Raw genomic sequence first — 18,467 nt, forward strand, 5'->3', positions numbered from 1 at the left:
ACACTGTACACTGTATTCCGTATAGGACCAGAATATTGAGTGAATATAGAAATAGCTTTTCATAATGTACACTGGTGCTATCGTGGCATGGTAACTAGAAATAAATTTATCTTGGTACGTGAACATTCATCTTTTCCTTGGATACAATACAAATCAGACAGGGTTGACTGAATATGATACTTAAATGCAGACTCTTGAAGACTAAGATAATTCTCAGATATAAATAACCCAACATTTAAAATTAAGGCAGAAACCCCAAGATTGTCCCTACCTATACTGTTGAGCTTTTACAGTTTTGGATAAAATCCTCAGTGTGCTTACATGAGCCTGAACTTTTCTTTTGCTTATTACCTGCTGTTTACTTAAAATAACCTGCCAACCAAAAGTAATTCACTTATACCTGGGTGTGTATCCTTTCATATGTTGCAGGGGAAATTGTGTTCAGTAATTCTCCTTATGTTGTCTTGCCCGGCATGAGAGGAAGAAAAATACTAGATGAATATTTTACGGTCTAGTCCAATTCTGAACTCTGATTCAAGTCCTGATCAATGGATGTTGTGGTTTAAAGAACAGATGAATGCAGTAAGGGTTTGAAGCAGGCATGTTTTGTTTCCCACCCCATGAGACAGCAACATGCACTGTGCTGATTGACCATGGCCTTATTTCTGTAGAGCTGTTGCAGACAAATCAATTGTTCAGCAGTCAGTTTCCTTAGAAGTAAAATAAATCTATGTGATATATAAAGAATAAAATACTTAGCAATATTATGGCTATTTTTGTAATTATCTCAAATAGTGGCCCGTTTCTTGCAGCTGTGACTCAGGCAGGGAAGATATCTAGCTCTGAATTCTACCCTATAGTAAATTATACTTGCAGTTCTTATGAGAGCAAAAAGGAAAGAAAACATTCAAATTGACTTGGTATCTCTTAGGAGACACAACAGCAGGGTGCCAGTGTTACCTGCAGTACCTTGGTAAATGCCTGTGTGCATAGGTCAGCAAAATGCTGTGGGATCTGCAGCTCTTAGAACACATACCAGTTCTGTGGCCCTTGGGTTTTTTCAAATTATACCTTAAAGATGTGGTGAGTTATTTTCTACATACATGTGATGGGTTGATCAAACAAATCAGCAGTTATTCACAGAAGATTTGATTTAACCCATTCTCAAGTATCAGAACACACATCTCTCCTCCATTCTGAGTCTTGGGAGCCGACACTTTACCTAGCATCTGTTGCATTCACTTTCCAGATCACGTGAATGGTCACTGTACAAGCCCAACATCCCAGAGCTGCAGTTCAGGCAAACGACTTTCCAGTGCAGATGTGTCGAGAGCAAACCGCCGAGGGCCCGGCAGGCCCCCCTTCAGGAAAGCCCAGTCTGCAGCCTGCATGGAGATTTCTCTCCCAGTCACCACAGAAGGTGGGTGGCAATGACTGTTTTGCCAGGTATTTGTGAATTTCTCACCAGGTGTGAAAGGGAATAAGTTCAGCAGGATTCTTGTCTGGGATTATTGCCTTTAGCTAACTAACACGTCAAACTGTGATAGGCTGTCAGCAACACCATGACCCTAATCTCTTCTTGTGAGGAGCATTTGAATCCTAAGCCACCCACCTGCAGGGGTATCTGCATCACTGTTACAGCTGGAACCAGTGCTCCTGATTTCCACACCTGTTAATGAAGACAGAGCAAGGGGAATTATATCGTTCAGATTGTCTACCTTTGTATTTTTAAATGCAAATTGTTTCACATACCTTTGTTATTAGTGGCGCAGGGCTAGAAGATTTGATTTCCTAATTTTTGTGGTAACATAAAATAGCAAATATTTTCCTCCACATTAATGACTGATTATGAACATAACATAATCCTTTCATATAGCTCTCTTTATTTGCCACACAAACATGGTAAGTTGCATTGTCATATAACAGCTCCTGATGGAAAATATACCACTGCCGCAGTAGTTTCTATTGCTGAGGGTTTTTATTCATCCTATGTAGTACCAAACTCTTCTGGAATTCTTGTATGCAGATACTGCTGCAATATCAGCACTACTTGTACCTGCCAGGGCCACAGTAGTATCTAATTCTTTTATGCTTATTTATAATTCCATCCTTCCAGAGTAAATAGGGTCACTGGCAGGCAGAACCCACAGCCCCCTAAGGTCCCACTGACTCTTGTGTACAAAACATTTGGTAATACAGTGATACTTTCGATGGCATAATGTTGCTTTCTGCATACCTGTGTCATGAAAGATTCACTTTATGTCATTCATCACTATTTATAATATCTATCAAGTTTAATATAAAAGTGTATCTCTTTTAGAGATAATAATCTAACTTCCTTTCAAGCTTGAGGAGTAAATTGCATTAATTGACATTAAAAATTCCTGTTTGAAGGTATCACTTAAGTAGTATTAAAACTTTCAGTGAAGTCAGTGAAATGACTGTTGCAAGAGCGAGCCAGACAATCTCCTGAGTCATTTATATCAGCACGTAACGTGATGGGGCATGGATGCAGTTTGGCCTCAGGTGTGTGGATTTGTGTACAAGGCACCTTTTAGCAGGTTTGTTGACTAAAATAGTTTTCTGATTACCTGTAGTCTCTCAGTAAAGCAAAGCCTTCTGTCCAGCTTGTCCAAACTATTTTTCAGTTGGTGGTATTAGCTTTTTGAGTTCTAGCTCTACTGCCTGATCTGCCTGGAATGACTGACATTCCACTGTTCTTCATGTATCTTGAACTTCTAGACACACTGTTTTGTCAAGTGGTTTTACGTGTTTGTAAAGGTTTTTCTACTAAATAATGTGATGGAAGGTGGTATGATGCTTGAAAGATTCTTAGTCTGGGTGAGGGAAAAGGAAGAAGAGAAGTTTAAAGGTTTGAGAAAGAATATGCTGAGAATAAGAATTCTCTCTCTAATGTGAAAGTGGTTTTGATCAAAACCTCCTGGTTGAGCTGTTCCAAAATAAAATGAAAATATTCCCCTCTTTGCTAAGAATTTATTGGCTACTTAGGAGCATATGCTGCAACAAAAAATAGATGTATTCCCAAGAAATTATTTCCTTTATTTTTATATTCTCGTGAGGTGAGTCAAGATACATGTTTCATATCCTTTCTAGAAAGGTAGCATTTCAGGTTGGAATTTGGTAGGATTTTATTATTCTACCAGAGTAGAATTTTGATTAGTTTGCTATCTCAGAAGGACTTCTTAGACACTAAGAAAAAAGCCTTTGTGTGTGGGTAAATGGTTCTTACCTTTTTTAAGCCTGTCTCCAAGGCACTGATAATACTTGGGGATTTTTTTAATAATGCATCCAGTTCCTGTTCTTTACAACCTCTTCTATATGATTTGATTGAAAAGATAATACATTTTGGTAAGTAATCATAAGACATATATTAGAATAATAGATGAATCTTCTCCCCTTGCATTGGATTTCAAACTCTACTTCCTTAAATCTGACCTCCTGGTACAATAGGAACTGTATTTCCAGCATTTTCATCAAGTCTACTTTCAACAAACTTTCACACAATAAATTCTTCTGACTTTGTTCCAGTGAGCTGATTGTCAAGATTTTGCTGACTCTCACCTCTTTCCTTCTGCAGAAGGATTCCTAATATAGACAAACATTTTTGAAGAATGTCTTTGCAATGATGAATCATAGGAAGGAAATGGGGGGTCGGGGAGGGAAGGGCAGGGTAGTTGTCTTGTTGTCTGCTGGTTGAAATATTGCAAACTGCTCAGATTCATACAGTGCTGATATTTCTCCCACTTTCATAGCAGAATAATTCAAAAGCCAAGTAGCAGTGGCAGAGTGGTGCATCATTACTGTTACTGTCTAAACCTATGTTTTTTCCCAGTCTCTTCATCATCCTCTTCAATGCTTTTTGAAATGTTGTATGTTGTCTCAGTATCTTCTGCTTTCATAAATGCACCACTCTCATGGCTGTAGTAAAAAAATCTGTAGTTCCTCAGTATTCTATATCTAATCTTAGCAAAAAATTAGAACCTTGCAAATTCTCAATAGCATATTATTATTTGTAAGGAAGAGATTTTTTTTTATGTGAAACACTGGAACAGGTTGCCCACAGAAGTGATCCCTGGAAACATTCAAGGTCAGATTGTTCAGGGCTCAGAGCAACCTGACCTAGTGGAAGTTGTCCCTCTTTGTTGCCGGTGGGATGGAACCAGATGACCTCTAAAGGTTCATTCCAGCCCAGACTACTCTATGATCCCATGATCACTGATTCTAAACAATTTTGTTTTCACATGCTTTTGATTAGGCAGTATATTTCTTGAGATAATATAAGAATTTATGGGCATTGTAAACACACCCACAAATACAGGAAATTCCATTGCTGAGCTTCAAGTCCGTTTTGAAAAGAAATTTTTGAGATTTCAGGAGTTAGTGATTATATTTCTTTGATAAGGCTTTCTTGCACAGAGTATAAACTACATTTTTTTATTATCAAGTTAACATTGTGCTCTTAAACAGTAATAAAAAATACACATGAATCTGAATGATTGTTAGCCAATGAAATCCTTTCAGGGATTCTGACCCATGATAACATTCTGTAGAATGGGAATGCATTTTGTCTCCAAGCTTAGTGGATTTCTTTGAGGGCTGTAGCCATTTGCACTGCTCATGTTTCAGTCTGTTCCAGCTCTGGGTTCTGACTAGCACCCAGTTTTTTTCTGCAGGTCTTCCCAGAAACACTGAAATAAGGATTACATTTTTGTTTAGCTTCCTGGGGAAAATGTGTAGCTCAACTGGTTTGCCTTCTGTACTGTGGCACTGACCCCAAATAGTCCATCTCAGCCTAAGAGCTAACATCATAGTTTTTAAACCTGGAGAGATCCCAACCTGATAAAGAACTGCAGGGTAGATTAATAGATCCCAAACATCTGTTTCTTTTCTGCACAGGAAAACAAAAAAAAAATTATTTTGTTTGAATTTTAATTGCAATTTGAGATTAAAGAAAACCTTGAATTTAACAAAACAGTGCCATTAAAAAATAAAAATAAAATTGCTGTGGGAGGGAGCTCAGTGTGATTGTACTTGTGTAGCTGGTGGATACATGGATGTGTGCACAGATCCATGTGCTGGCACATATTTCTCCTTTGTGTATTATGAGAAGTCTTTCAGATTTGATACTTCTTGGTTATTGGTTGTTTTGGGTTTTTTCAAACACTGCTTTTTAAAGCTATTTTGCATTCTCCAAATGTTTCTCTCTGGCTTGTGCTGGCCGAGTCTGCAATTTTTTTCCTCCTTGTCTGCATCTATACACAAATCTGGGCATTCTGCATACATATGTCCACCTGTGGTTCCATCATACATCATGGGAAGAAAGAAAAGATAGAGTGGAGTTTTTCCTTTGAAGTGTTGTGTTTGGAAATTCATTTATTTCCAGCAGCAGTGATAGAAAACTGTCTTCCTTTTTTTACTAGTATTTGTATTCCCCATTATGTAATTTTTAATTAGTCCAACCTAATCACCTTATTCTATAAAGGCCATTTACATTGAAATTACAAAATTGCTTCTGAACAAGGAATCCCAGCAAGGTTTTGCTGTGCATTGTAATTTTCTAGGAATACTAAGAAGAAAGACTTGGAATTTGCTTTAGCTATCCCTTAAAACAATTCCGTTTCAGCACTTAGCTTTTAGATTAACTCTTTTGATTATATGTAGTTAAAATTTCATACAGAGCACTTGAACTGAAATGTTACTGTGAGCTGGCAAAATAAACAATTCAAATAGTTATTATTTTTAATAACCTTATCAAAATTCTATGGCAAGTACAGCACAATTTCTATTTTAACCAATCCAGTATACTTTTATACCTGAAGTTTTTCTTTTGTGTCTGTATATGCATAGGATGACTACAGTTATTCAGGGATAAGTTGTTCTCTCAGCTACATGATTTTGTCCAATTTGTTTTGGAAAATACACCGTATTTAGTATATACTATGTAATGTAAAGGTTTTTTATTCATCAAAAGTATTTGTGAAAATAACATTAAAAAAAAAGCCTTTTAGGTAGCCTGATGGATACTTCATGATAAGTCAGTGTGCTGGAGCTGGGGTCTTGAACCATGATATTGAGTAGTTATCTTAGGAAAAAGACCACTGCCTGCGGAAGCAGACTCATCAGGGTGTCCTGCTGAGCATTGCAGTGTTTGCTGTGTAATTGATATAAAATTTATATCATTTTTCTCCTGTCAGTTATGGCTGTGCTGTTAAACTGTGCTGCTCCAGCAGTGCTGAATCCATAACACATTGGATTGTTTTGCACTAGATGAGTAAATGTGGCCATGAGGTTCCCTTCCCATGTGGCAAGGTGGGGGTAGAAGAGGGAGGTTTCTGTTTTTATCACTGGCTCTTCTTTTCCTTGAGTCCCTTGGGTCTGAAGCCCACATGTGGATCTGAGGTAGGTAATGATGGCCAAGAGGATGGTTGGTGTAGTTTTTAAGGCAGTGCTTCCTAGGCCTCCAAGGAAACAGAAAAAGAGCCTGGTTGCTTGATCTAGAAAAATATTGGGGAAAAAAAGCACAAAATTATTCGAATGCATGGCTGGGTACTGCAGAGAGGAAGGGAATAGTCAGCTGTCTGTGTCTCTTGATAAAAGGACAGGACATAAATTACTAAGGCAGAAGCCTGACTTAAGGAAGACAGTTGGGGATTCATTTTGATCACACGGGTAGTTAACTGCAGAAATTAATTCTCTGAGGAGGTTATTGCTTCTCTGGCAGGTTTTCAGAACAGCTCATGTTCTCCAGCACATTCCTTTTGCCAGTACTCTCTGTGTTGCAGAGTGGATCGTTTCTGGTAAACTTCCTTGCCCAAGCAGGCAAGCCAGATCCCCTGGACATGGCACAGCAGTGGTGGGGGCCATGCTTCACTTGGCCATGCTTCACCAGACCCCTGAATGCCATGACTTTTCACAGCTGGACTTCTGTAGCATATGGAAAAGCCCTTAGCTTGATTAATCAATAATTAATTAATTTCTCAGGGAGGGGCTGATGGTGTTGCTTATAAATAATTCTTATTTTGATAGTGTTTGAAGTTACTTTGCCATCAGTGTAATTGGTAAGACTTGTATAACAGGAATAAACTTAGAGACACTGAGGTAAACCACAGTCCCCACTAACTGTTCTGTTTGTCAACATATTTCTTGTCTGTGCAGAGGAGCAGATGAGAATGTTGCAGAGAAGACCTGTTCCAGATCTAGAAAGTGTGTTTCTTACTTTCCTCGGAGTATGTTTTCTGTTAAGTTCTGCTAGAATGGACTTGGTTTCTTATGAGAATCTGCAAATTTTTCTTGTTTTAAAAGCAAACAACTCAATGAAAATATTGTTCTCACAGTCACTGAATGTCTCATCAGTTTTAATTTAAATAATTATTTGATTCCAGGTGAAGCTAATTTCACACTGTACTCTAGGCATGTTGAATTTGAGGGTCTGTTATGCCCTGAGTACTCAAATTTAGGGTTTTCTTTCTTGCTAGCCATCACTTCAGATCAACACAAAGTGTTTTACTACATCCATGGTCACTTCCCTTGGCCTGCCTCTTCCACTTCCAGTGCCCCTGGAGGTTCACGTTTTTTGGATCTCTGAACTTTCACCCCAGTGACAGCCTGGGGATGAGGCTGAGGTCCCCAGCACCATGGGTGGCCCAGGTGAGAAAGGTGTGGAGGCAGGGATGTTGCCATGCCATGGCTTTATCATCTTCCATGATGCCTTTTGTTTCCACCTTATCCTTGGGTACTTCCATGTAGAAAAGGTATACAAGTTATTCTTTCCTGAACCATGTTTCCTGGACCTGTTATGAAAGATGCTTCAGCAGAATGGATCATTCAGGTTGAGGTTTCAGTTCTGGAGAATTGTGATGTCTTTGATTAAAAAACATATGTCCAGGCTCATAAACTAAGTCTGAATTGAGCTTTTAGTGATGTTAATGTAAAGACAGTTTGCTTGTGAAAATCAAGGGAAGTGATTCATACAATGAAATATGGAAGTTTGACAGATTCTTACTGCAAAGATCTTTTGCATTTTTATAGAAATTATTTCTACTTTTCCAACATGAGAAATGATTCTGCCCTGACAGTTCCCTTCTGTTTTTAAAACTTGCTGAACCAAAGCCTCAAGTTTACTTTATTCTGGAAATACCAAAAGTCCAGGTCTACTGTCTTGAATTTATTTTCTCTTTCAAGTCTTTATCTGCAATCATTCCATCAGTGTTGTGTCAGTGGGAATTCCATGGAACCTTGCAGGTTACACTGCCTTAATTGTAGCAACTTCAGGGCAATACATTTCCGAACTTTCTCCGAGGAGGGTCAAGCATCCCACAGCTGTGAGCTCCATGAGAGCACAGCCACAGCCATTCCGGTGGTCGGAATGCGCTGCAAGCTGCATATCCACAGCATAGTTTTAGGGTAACTTATATAAGTTGATCTGGTAGGAAATCATTTGCAGTAAAATTCCAGATTATTAGCACATTATTTGTGCTTAGGACAACTTCTGCTGCTTTCTAGTGAAATGTGTAATGCAACTTTAGAGTGGTGCTGTTAAAATGTTGGTTTTATAGCTAATCAAATGTGCAGTGTTCCCTTTTGTGTGTTATGTCCTGTCCCTTTCTCCTCGGTGTTGCTGAAGCACTGCCATCAGTACCATGTTTGGTATCTGTGTCTCTGTGGTTTTACTGTGCACAAATTCATGCTGTAAGTATAATTCCTTTACCATATATTTCCCTTGACATTCCCTTGACATCTTTCCCGAGCTTTGAATGCTTTCCTGACTACATAATTTTGGAAGTGATAGAGTTGTCTTAAAATGTAAGATGATGGTCTTAAACTGGCAGATGTTTTAAATAGTTCCGTTGTCCTCTGTTAGGTTTGGTGTTTGAGAGTACAACTTTTAGAATTCTCCAAGTGAGGAGAATATAAACCATTCCACTTTCCTTTTTTTTCCATAATATATTGATTTCCATGTCAAAAAGGTCAACTTTGGTATATATTTCATAAACAGATCAATTACTCATTACTTTAGAACCAGGGAAGAACAGGGAAGGAACATTACTTTAGAACAGGGAAGGACCTATAAATAGCATCCAAGACACTGACAATCAATTCCAAAACTCTTCAGTAATGAATGTAAATATTTGCTATGAAAATGTTGGTCTTTGTTACTGGTAGGTTGAAGTTTTTTCATTCCTCTTAACAAGTGATGCTTCTATTTTCCTGATTCCTAACTTCATAAAGAAAATCACTTTATGTTAGTCCTAATTCCACTGTTTTATAAAAATCCCAGTAACAATTGCCTGGAAGATAGGATATATGAGGATGTGTTCCCCTTACAAAGCTTTTGGTGCAGCTGAGAAAAGAGAAGTCAGAACATTCCCCTGAGTACAACATACATGTGGATTTTTTAATTCCATGGGAAAGTGAGGAAATTCAGGTTTTATTTCTGCTAAGCAAAAGGAAGTTAAAAGGAAAAAAAAAAATCCCTGCAGTCTTTGTTCTGTACAGGTGTCAGTTGAAACACATGGACTCGTTTACTCAAACAGTCTTTTAAATTCTCAGAAAACCCCAAAACCCTAAATTAAATCTTCCCCTAGACACCAGTGCACTGCAGCAGGGACACAGGCAAGGATGGGGCTGGGACAACTGCTCAGGGCTGCTTTTGTAGAAATGTCGTGATGATGTTTGGCTCAGTCATTCCTGTCCTTTTGCAATGCATGTGCCTTTGTGGCAGTGGGTGAAATTCCCAGTGCTCCATGGAATCAGGACATCCTCACACAAGGACACAGTGCCTGACAAGCGGCACTGCACCGCACAGATGATGAACAGAGGGCTCAAAAGCACCGGCTTCCTTTTTAACCTGCCTGTGCATTGAAGTGTCCTGTGTGTTTTTCTGTGAGGTGGGAAGCAACTTAGATAGGTTTTGGTTGCTTTTAAGTCATAAAGCTTCAGTTTGTATGCTGCTGGCTCATCACCCAAATTTAACCACCAGTCCAGAGTCACAAAGGAAGTTGGTTCCTGAGTTCCCATCTCCAGCTCATTAACCCAAACTGTGCATAGGATGGGGCTGAATGAAAACATTTTGAAGTAAGCACAGCTACTGTTAGGACAGCAGTGGTGATTATTCTGTGCGGCCTTGACCCATGGAATGCAGCTTTTTGAAATGCATTAACTGCAGGTAGTAATGCTTTAGCTCAGAGCTGTTCATCATCCAACAGCAGCATCTCCCAAATTACAGTCACTGCTTAGCACTCAGGGGCCACTGGGTTCTTCTGGGGGTGCTCTCTGCTGCCAGCTGCAGGAACACCCTGGAGACCTATTTAGGAGAAAAGAAAAGCCAAGAAATCTGGGTGTGCAAGAGGAAGAGGGAAAAGGATGTTGTGGTCTGAGAGGCTTGTGGGACCTGATGAATCTTGGGAGCTGGATATGTGCCTCTCAGAGAAAAGGGAATGCTGTGCTTCTTAAAAGCAGGAAGCAATCTAGAGACAGGAGCATATTTATGAGATAGTGCCATGTAGCAGGATGTTCTTCAGAGAAGGAGAAGACGGAAACTTCTGAGGAGCTTTTCACAGGTGAATATCCTGTCCCCTCACTGAAGCACAGAATCCAAATTAACTTTGACCTCTGTTACAAGGAAGTGGTCCTAGCTCAGGCTCCTGCAGAAAGATGTAGCTGACATTCTGGCTACACCCATCATGCCGAGCAAGAAAAAGGAAATAGAACAGAAAACCTGGAATATGGTGGTTGGATTAAGGATTGCTGCAGACTGGCAAGTCAACTTTGAGAAGACGGGATGTCATTTTAAGACATAGAAATCATACTAGCAAATGATTTGGCAAATTTTAAAACTTCCCAAGGAAAGTGCTTTTGTGTTTCTCCAGGATACAATTGCATGCTTTCTAGATGAACAATTTGGGGTAGAATCTCTTTGAGGAAAGAGTCCCAGGGAACAAGACTAAACTGAATTTTATCCTGAAATCTAGAAAGAGTAGAGATTTCTACCTTGCTTTAGAGACAGCCAATAAAGTCACATAGCAGTTGCAGACTTTGCTGTTCAGATATGTTTAATGACATCAAATTTTGGCATATGTCTTGCTGATCTTTAGAATTTCAGTTTGAGTAGTGTATTTAATAGAAAATGGCACAGTATGTTCCCAAAAGTGTCCTAAAGATTATATCTGTTAGTGTCAGTTTTGCAGAGATGTATTAGTTAACTGTACTGCACAGGAGTGAGGAACATTTCTTGTTAATTTAGGGAGGGAGAAAGCTTGATGACACATGCAAATGGCACATCATATATTTAAAGTAATGTGTATGTCGCCTACACTAACTGCATTTGTCCTTTCAACATCTTTCTTAGCTTGAGCACCACCGTTTTTGAATTTTATGTGACTGTGATATTAATACACCTGTTAAAGAGAAGATTAATTACATAATAGCATTTTTATTAAAGATTAGGTACCCTTTGGGAGAGTATATATATATATATATATATATATAGCCCTGATGATTTCTGCCATGAAATTACTGTCTTCCTTTCTTTACCTGGCAGTTGTCAGTGCTCAGGAAGGAGCTGGGCCAACTCGTTCCCTGCAGGAGGAGTACAAAGTTCTTGGGGTTGTGGGAGACACTAATTGTCAAGGTATTAGCAGAGACACAACTAGAGAGCTACAACAGTGCCTACATGAACGTGGAAATGGGGTGAGGGCAGTGCTTGGAAGTTCAAGTAGATATAAGCTTCTCTTCCATGAGAATGGAACTGAAGTGCCAGGAACAGCTGTCCTGTGAAACTCCTCTTTGACATGCTACAAATGCCCTCAAAGGACAGAAGGTGGCCCAAATGTGAAAGAGTAGCAGGAGAATCTGCCCCAACCCTGTGTGCCAACATGTAAGGCAGAAGCACATGCAGAAATATTTGGTGTGGTTCCAGCAGTGCTTCACCCTGGTTCTCGCCAGTCTTCCCCAGGGAGTTGCAGTTGTGGGGATGACTTTGCACTGGGGCATCTGGGCAGGGGAACACATGCTGCAGTTTGTTGTCTGAGGAAGAGATTCACTGGCAAAGCTGCTGCTCTGATGCAGCTGAGGAACCATGATACAGTGTGGCGATTAGCTCAGCTTTAAGCTAGAGTAAGTGAGAAAGTAATTTTCTAATTTTATTCTTTAACCATGGCAGAAACTATTCCTCTTTTTAGACACTTCTGTTGGCTCTGAAGAGGTGACTCTTCTGAGGTATAAAAAGGAAAATTTTGTACAAGATACAGATCTGCTTCATAATGATAAAGGAGCAAGACCTTTATCTCAGATCCAGTGCCTTCAACTATTTCTCCACCTCCAGTTATTATTGTTGCAAAAGAGCATGTGGGATTTCCAGTGATCTGATCCCATGTTTAACTACAGGCTGGTAAACAGCAGCACTGGCAGCACTGGACTGTGCAGCAGCCAGCCCTACTCTCATCTTCCCTCTGGCTCCTTGACTCTTCAGGATCTTTTTAGCCCTCTGTGCCTTATAGCCTCTGATGTTTCTGCTAATGCCAGGAGCCCCCTCACACAGCTTCGTGCTTCCTGCCTGGCACTAGACAAAGCAAAGCAGAGCTCCTCAGCCTGTTCATGGTTTCCTCTCTCTGAAAAGCTCTGAGAGAGTCTCTGTACCTGGGCACTTGCAGTGGAGAGAGCACAGCTCTGTCTCGAGCTGCTCTCAATGCTGCCTGCTATAGCTCAGGTAGTGCTGCCTCACTCTGCAGTTGTTGCCAAGCAGGTTTCTCACTTCACTCCCTGGGAAGCCAGAGTGGATGTGTACCCTGAGACGTTTTGGAGTCTGGGTTCAGTTCAGCAATGAGTATCTTTTCCCCAGGGAGCAGTTATTAATACCTTCACAATGAATGATGGCTGTGAACACAGTGCTAGAATGTCCTAGTGATGGCAACAATATCAGAGCAGGGGACACATGCTCTGAAGCTGGTAATGGCATCTCCCTTCATGTCCTGCAGCAATGAGATACATGGATTAATTCTAAATGCATTGGTAACATATGGGTCTAAAATTATTTTGTGCTATTTAAACAAGTCCTTTGAGCTAAGGCTGTTGTAAATTCTAATTAGTCCATGCTAATCTCCATAATAGGCAGCTATTTCTAATGCAGATCTAACTGATGATGTCTGACAGCATTTTCCACACTTATTTATACACTGGCAGCAAGCTGGTATCATGCTAGGGTCAGAATGTTTGCTCAGGTTAAGAAAACTTTATTTTCTGTGCTCTGCAGGGAGTTTGTACTTGCTGCAGGCTTGTGCCTGTTCCTGGAGCAGTAATTGATGCCTGTTTGCTTGTATTTATTTGTGCAGAAAATAGGGAAAACTCCTTCAGCCGTTCCCGAAGCTCCAGCGTGTCCAGTATCGACAGGGACTCAAAGGAGGCAATCACAGCTCTGTACTTCATGGAGTCCTTTGCCCGAAAGAACGACTCTGCTGTTTCCTCCTGTCTCTGGGTCGGAACGGGCCTCGGAATGGTCATAATCCTGTCCCTTAATCTGCCTGCTAGTGACGACTTACGGCAGTCAGAGCCAGTCATGGTGTCACCAAGTGGTGAGAGTGCAGCTCTTTTCCTGCTTTTTATCGGTCTTGGTACAATGGGGCAATAACTGCATGATTTTGTGTGGCCTTTTGGGCAGAAGTGTAAAAAAAATCAAGCAGTGGTCACTCACTGAGTGGAGGGCACACAGGTAAAGATGCTCATGAGGGACCAACAGCTTCATGGACTGAGACATTTTGGTTGTGTTAATTCCAAAGATTGCCTTGTGTAACAGGCAAAATTACATGTTTCTTGTGGGGACCAGAGCTCCTTCATATTGTGAAATTACAGTCCTCTTTACAATTCTGTCTGGGATTCTGCAAGCAGTTTGGCTGTCTCAGTATCAGAAAGCTGCAGACAAGCAGAAGGGTGTTCAGGAAAGGAAACAAAAATGTTGGCAGGTTGCTGTACCAGGAGAGATCCTTGGCTAAGTGAGTGACAGATGGTGTAGCAGAGAGAACAGAGGGCTGAGAGGTCAGGTCTGAGGAGAGGCAGCATGTGCTTAAAAAATGGACAAAAAATGGAGAATGCACAGAAGCAGAGGTTTCCCACCCCCAGTTTGTTTAGAAAAACAATGCTGGAAGGTCACCAGACTTGGAGCAATTTTACTGCTGAGGAATAAATATTCTACTAGTATAATGTTGAGATAAACAACAGGCCATCTTTAATTATTACATCCATCATTATAGATATCAGCTGCCGAAGACCTTTCCAGTACTGGCAGGCTGTTTGTTCACCTTTTCACGTGGTCAGAAAGAACTGAGCAAGCACGCCTTGTCACCTTGGCTGGATTAATGCGTGTGCTGTGTTTACAAAAGCTGGGTGCCAGCTGTGCTGTGCTGACAAGCAGTCTGTTTGTGGTGCCAGTGAGAGGAAATTCTGTTCTGCAGGCACCGTCCTGACACTGAAGGGAGCCGTGCTGACCTTCGCGTGCTTGGACTGCATGGGGACATTGACACATCAGCCCTATGAAGTATGGAGGGATCCACACAGTGCTGATGACGGTGACAAAACAAGGAAAAGGAAACTTGTCATGCATTCCCCTTCCTCCTCCCAGGATATGGGTGATCATCAATTTGCAGTCATTTGTTCAGAAAAACAAGCCAAAGTCTTCTCATTGCCTTCCCAAACATGTCTTTATGTCCACAACATCACCGAAACGTCCTTTTTATTGCGAGCAGATGTGGTCACCCTCTGTAACAGCGTCTGTCTGGCGTGCTTTTGTGCTAATGGGCACATCATGACACTGAGGTACTTATCTAACTAATCTTGTGGCAAAACTAAGCAAAGAGGTGGCACAGTGCTGTCATATTCCACTTGTGTTTGCTCCAGAGTGCCTGATGCTCTGCATCAACTCCCTGGTGGGTGTGTTTAATTCCCTGCCTTGATGCAGCCATATCTGATCCTTGGCTTGTCCCCATGTGGGGAGTTAAGGCAGGCAGGTGCACAGTAAAGCAAGCTCCTAGTGTTTTCTAGTAATCCCCTACCTGTGACAGTTGATGGCTGGTGATTTTTAACTATGATAAAAGAAAGCCCTAATAATTTTGCCCAGTTATGGTGGGTCAGGTATAGAGAAGTATAAAACTCAGCCATAGAAAGGGTTCTGTTTAACCTTTGTGAAGTACCAAGTCCCACTCTTGGCACTTCTGTAGCTTTTCTGTTCAGAGCACTTGGTTCCCTGTCCTTGTCCCCTGCCCCCGGGAGCTGACTGTGCAGTAGCCCTGTAGTTGTACCTTCACCTTGCTGCTCCCTGTTTCCCTGGCCAGGCCATTGAAATTTGGCAAAGTACTGCCCAGAACAGCAAACCACGGGGAGCTGGAGGACAGCAAAGGCAATGCTGGAGCCTTTGTCCACAGGGTGGAAGCCGGGCCCTGGCAGGCCCTTTCCTACAGATGTCCCTGCAGGCCTTGCCCTGCAAGCGACCCAGCCATGTGGCACAAGCCATCCCGTGCCACATGCACATCCCCTATCCAGACAGAAGCAGAAGCCTTAGGGCCATGGAGGCAAGGCAGCTGAAACTTCTCCATGCAAGCAAACAAAATCCAATGGGAATGCAGCATTTTTATGGCAGAATTTTTCAGCTTAGACCTGTACTTTAACTGCTGCAGTTATGAAGAGCATAAAGTGAAGTGTTGGTTTAAAATGCAGGCACAGAGCAGGTGTACCATGTGTGGCAGCTGGTGACTAACCTGGGAATCTGCTTGTCTTCAGCTTGCCCAGCCTTCGCCCGCTGCTGGACATCAACTATTTGCCTGTCACAGACATGAGGATAGCACGGACCTTTTGTTTCACTAACGAAGGGCAGGCTTTGTACCTGAGCTCTCCCACAGAGATCCAGCGCCTGACGTACAGCCAGGAGATGTGTGACAACCTGCAGGTAAAGTTCACACCTCACCCTGGTGCCTGTGTGTGGGAGGGATGGTGGCCTCACTCATCAGGAGTAAACTGGCCCTGATAAGGACAGTGCTGCAGGGGCAGGACAGATCGATCTGTTCCTCTCCACTTGCCCTGACTGAATGATGCCAGAGCAAGAGAGAGAGGTCAGCAGCTCTGTTGTTCCTTGAGCTTTTTCATGCACTCTCACCTGCTCCTGCGCAAAAAGTCTTTACAATGTTAGAGATGGGCTGGTTTGGTTTGGTTATTTTACAATGAAAATGCAAATAAAAATGTCATTTACTGAGGAGAAGGAATTGTGAGAGGTTACAGGGAGAAACATGAGTAATAAAAGGAAGAAAAAAAAAGGAGGGGGAATAAGTTCTGGGTTATATAATTAGCAGTGAACCAGAATGGAAGTATAAAAGAAATGGTCCTGCCAGCACTCATTATGCCCTAGGGAATAACATGTGCTGAGCTGCTCAACTCACATCACAGCACTGTCTGTCTCAAGTCTGAAAAGGCACTTTGAGGAGGGAGCATTGCACACCAGCTTTTGTGCACCAGAGAGGAGATTATTCTGCAAGGAGCGGATTTTAAAATAATCTAAAGGTTTGACCGATGCATCTTAGACTGTGGACCTACAGCAAGAAGTTGTTACAAGCTAAATTGTTTTTTTCACCAGCCTTAACAGCACCATGCAGCTACCAAGCAAAGGGAAATTGAGCCCTTGCTTCTCTGTATTGCTGGACCATGGCTGCCTTTATCTTGGCTTTTAGGCAGAAGAAGGTTTGCATGGTCATTATGTGTGTACAGAAAGCACAAGAGCCAGTATCACCTGCTACTTGGGAAAACAAAGCTGGGCTGCATGAGAGCTCCATTAGGCTCCAAGGGCTGCAGTAATTTTTCTCCCCAGAGCAGGTGACTGTGCAGAGGAGCAGTGGCTGTGAGTCACAGCGCTGTCCTCGCACTCAGCCCCCAGGAGCGAGCGCTGTGAGCAGCACAGCAGTTGGATCTGCCTGCTGAGGCTTGGCTGAGCAAACACAGAGCTGAGCAACAGGGCAGAAACTCTTCTCAGTACACACAGCCCTCTGGTTTCAAACACTAATGGGACTGCACACTTTTCCCATCAGTTTTCCAGAGAGCCTGCTTTTCCTAATACTGCTGCAAATAGATCTGAGCCTGACATTTGTTCGGAGTGACTGTTCCAAGATGTGGCACCAGAGCAGTGCCGACAGCAGATGTGCTTATTTAGCAATGCTGATGGCACACTAATGGGGTGGGGGAAGGTTGTAGGAAGGTAATGAATTTTGTTTGAAGAGGAAAAAAATCAACAAATGACAAACCACCAAACTTTGAATTGCTAGCAAGCGTTGAACTCAGGTGTGCTATAAAAAGAAAGCAGAGTGACTGCCCAGCCTGGCTGGGCAATCACTAAAGCAAAATACATAATACACAAGCAATTGTTTATTCAATTATAGTGTCACCTCTGCTGTTTCTAAGCAAAATGTGACCTTATCACTGGTATTTTCATTCTGTATTAACTGCAGGTTTTTTCCTCTAGTAACAAACATGGGACTGGGTAGTGACAAACCAAGTCCCTTTGAAAGCATGAGTGAGTCTAGTCAGCCCAAGCATTTGTCAGAATACACAAATATTACCTGCACCATACTGGTCACACAACAGACTCTTTTAAAACTGGTTGATTAGGTCCAGTGCCTGTGCTTGTTAATGAAAATCAAGAAAACACCTAGAACCTCTTTCACCTCACTAACCTTTCACATGGACTTTTTTCTGGCTTTACTAGGACATGCTTGGGGATTTGTTTACTCCTGTGGAAACACCAGAAGCCCAAAACAGAGGCTTCCTCAAAGGACTTTTTGGAGGAAGTGGACAAGCTTTTGACAGGGAGGAGCTTTGTGAGTAATTTATTGCTTGGGGGCTTTTGGGCAGAAATTCATTCTTGAGATCCTCTGCCCTTGTCATCTAGGAATGGAGCAGTACACAAGATTTAGATGATTGATCAAAAGAGAAAGCTGACCTAGTGGGGGAAGGGGAGGGTCCTTGTCTTCCATTCCATAACTGCTTCACCTTGGCAGCTTCTTTTGATCAGCTGAGTGGGGGGCACATGATTGCACTGCAGATGTGGTGGTGGCAGAGCAAAGCCTTCCAGATGTGCCACCTGCCCCTCAAATGGTGTCACTGCTGCAAGGAGGCAGCTCAAGATGGGGGAGCACTGACAGAGCCAGGCCAGGAGTTCATCCCTGTCTCTCTGTCCATTTCTCCTTTGCAGTTGGCGAGGCCACGGCAGGAAAAGCCTCGCGCAGCCTCGCCCAGCACATCCCTGGATCCGGTGGGATTGAAGGTGTGAGAGGAGCCGCGGGTGGGGTCATTGGGGACCTGACTCGTGCGCGCATCGCCCTGGACGAGAGGGGACAGAAGCTGGGCGAGCTGGATGAAAGGACTGCCAGCATGATGGCCAGCGCAGAGGCGTTCTCCAAACATGCACACGAGGTAGG

General features: G+C 42.1%; 1 protein-coding gene across 11 annotated transcripts in view; it reads left to right on the forward strand.

The window, feature by feature from the left end:
• STXBP5L (syntaxin binding protein 5 like) overlaps positions 1-18,467 on the forward strand; it is a 185,812-nt gene that overhangs the window by 161,752 nt on the left and 5,593 nt on the right. For 6 of the 11 annotated variants that reach the window (XM_038147882.1, XM_038147889.1, XM_038147892.1 and 3 more), the window contains 6 exons: positions 1,250-1,420; positions 13,350-13,589; positions 14,466-14,826; positions 15,787-15,952; positions 17,756-17,867; positions 18,242-18,462. In XM_038147882.1, coding sequence (XP_038003810.1) covers positions 1,250-1,420; positions 13,350-13,589; positions 14,466-14,826; positions 15,787-15,952; positions 17,756-17,867; positions 18,242-18,462 — 1,271 coding nt within the window. The remainder of the gene's footprint in view (positions 1-1,249; positions 1,421-13,349; positions 13,590-14,465; positions 14,827-15,786; positions 15,953-17,755; positions 17,868-18,241; positions 18,463-18,467) is intronic. The other 5 variants (XM_038147919.1, XM_038147937.1, XM_038147945.1 and 2 more) reach the window with 1 other exon arrangement.

Source organism: Motacilla alba, chromosome 1 (assembly GCF_015832195.1).
Source record: "Motacilla alba alba isolate MOTALB_02 chromosome 1, Motacilla_alba_V1.0_pri, whole genome shotgun sequence".
Lineage (NCBI taxonomy): Eukaryota > Metazoa > Chordata > Aves > Passeriformes > Motacillidae > Motacilla > Motacilla alba.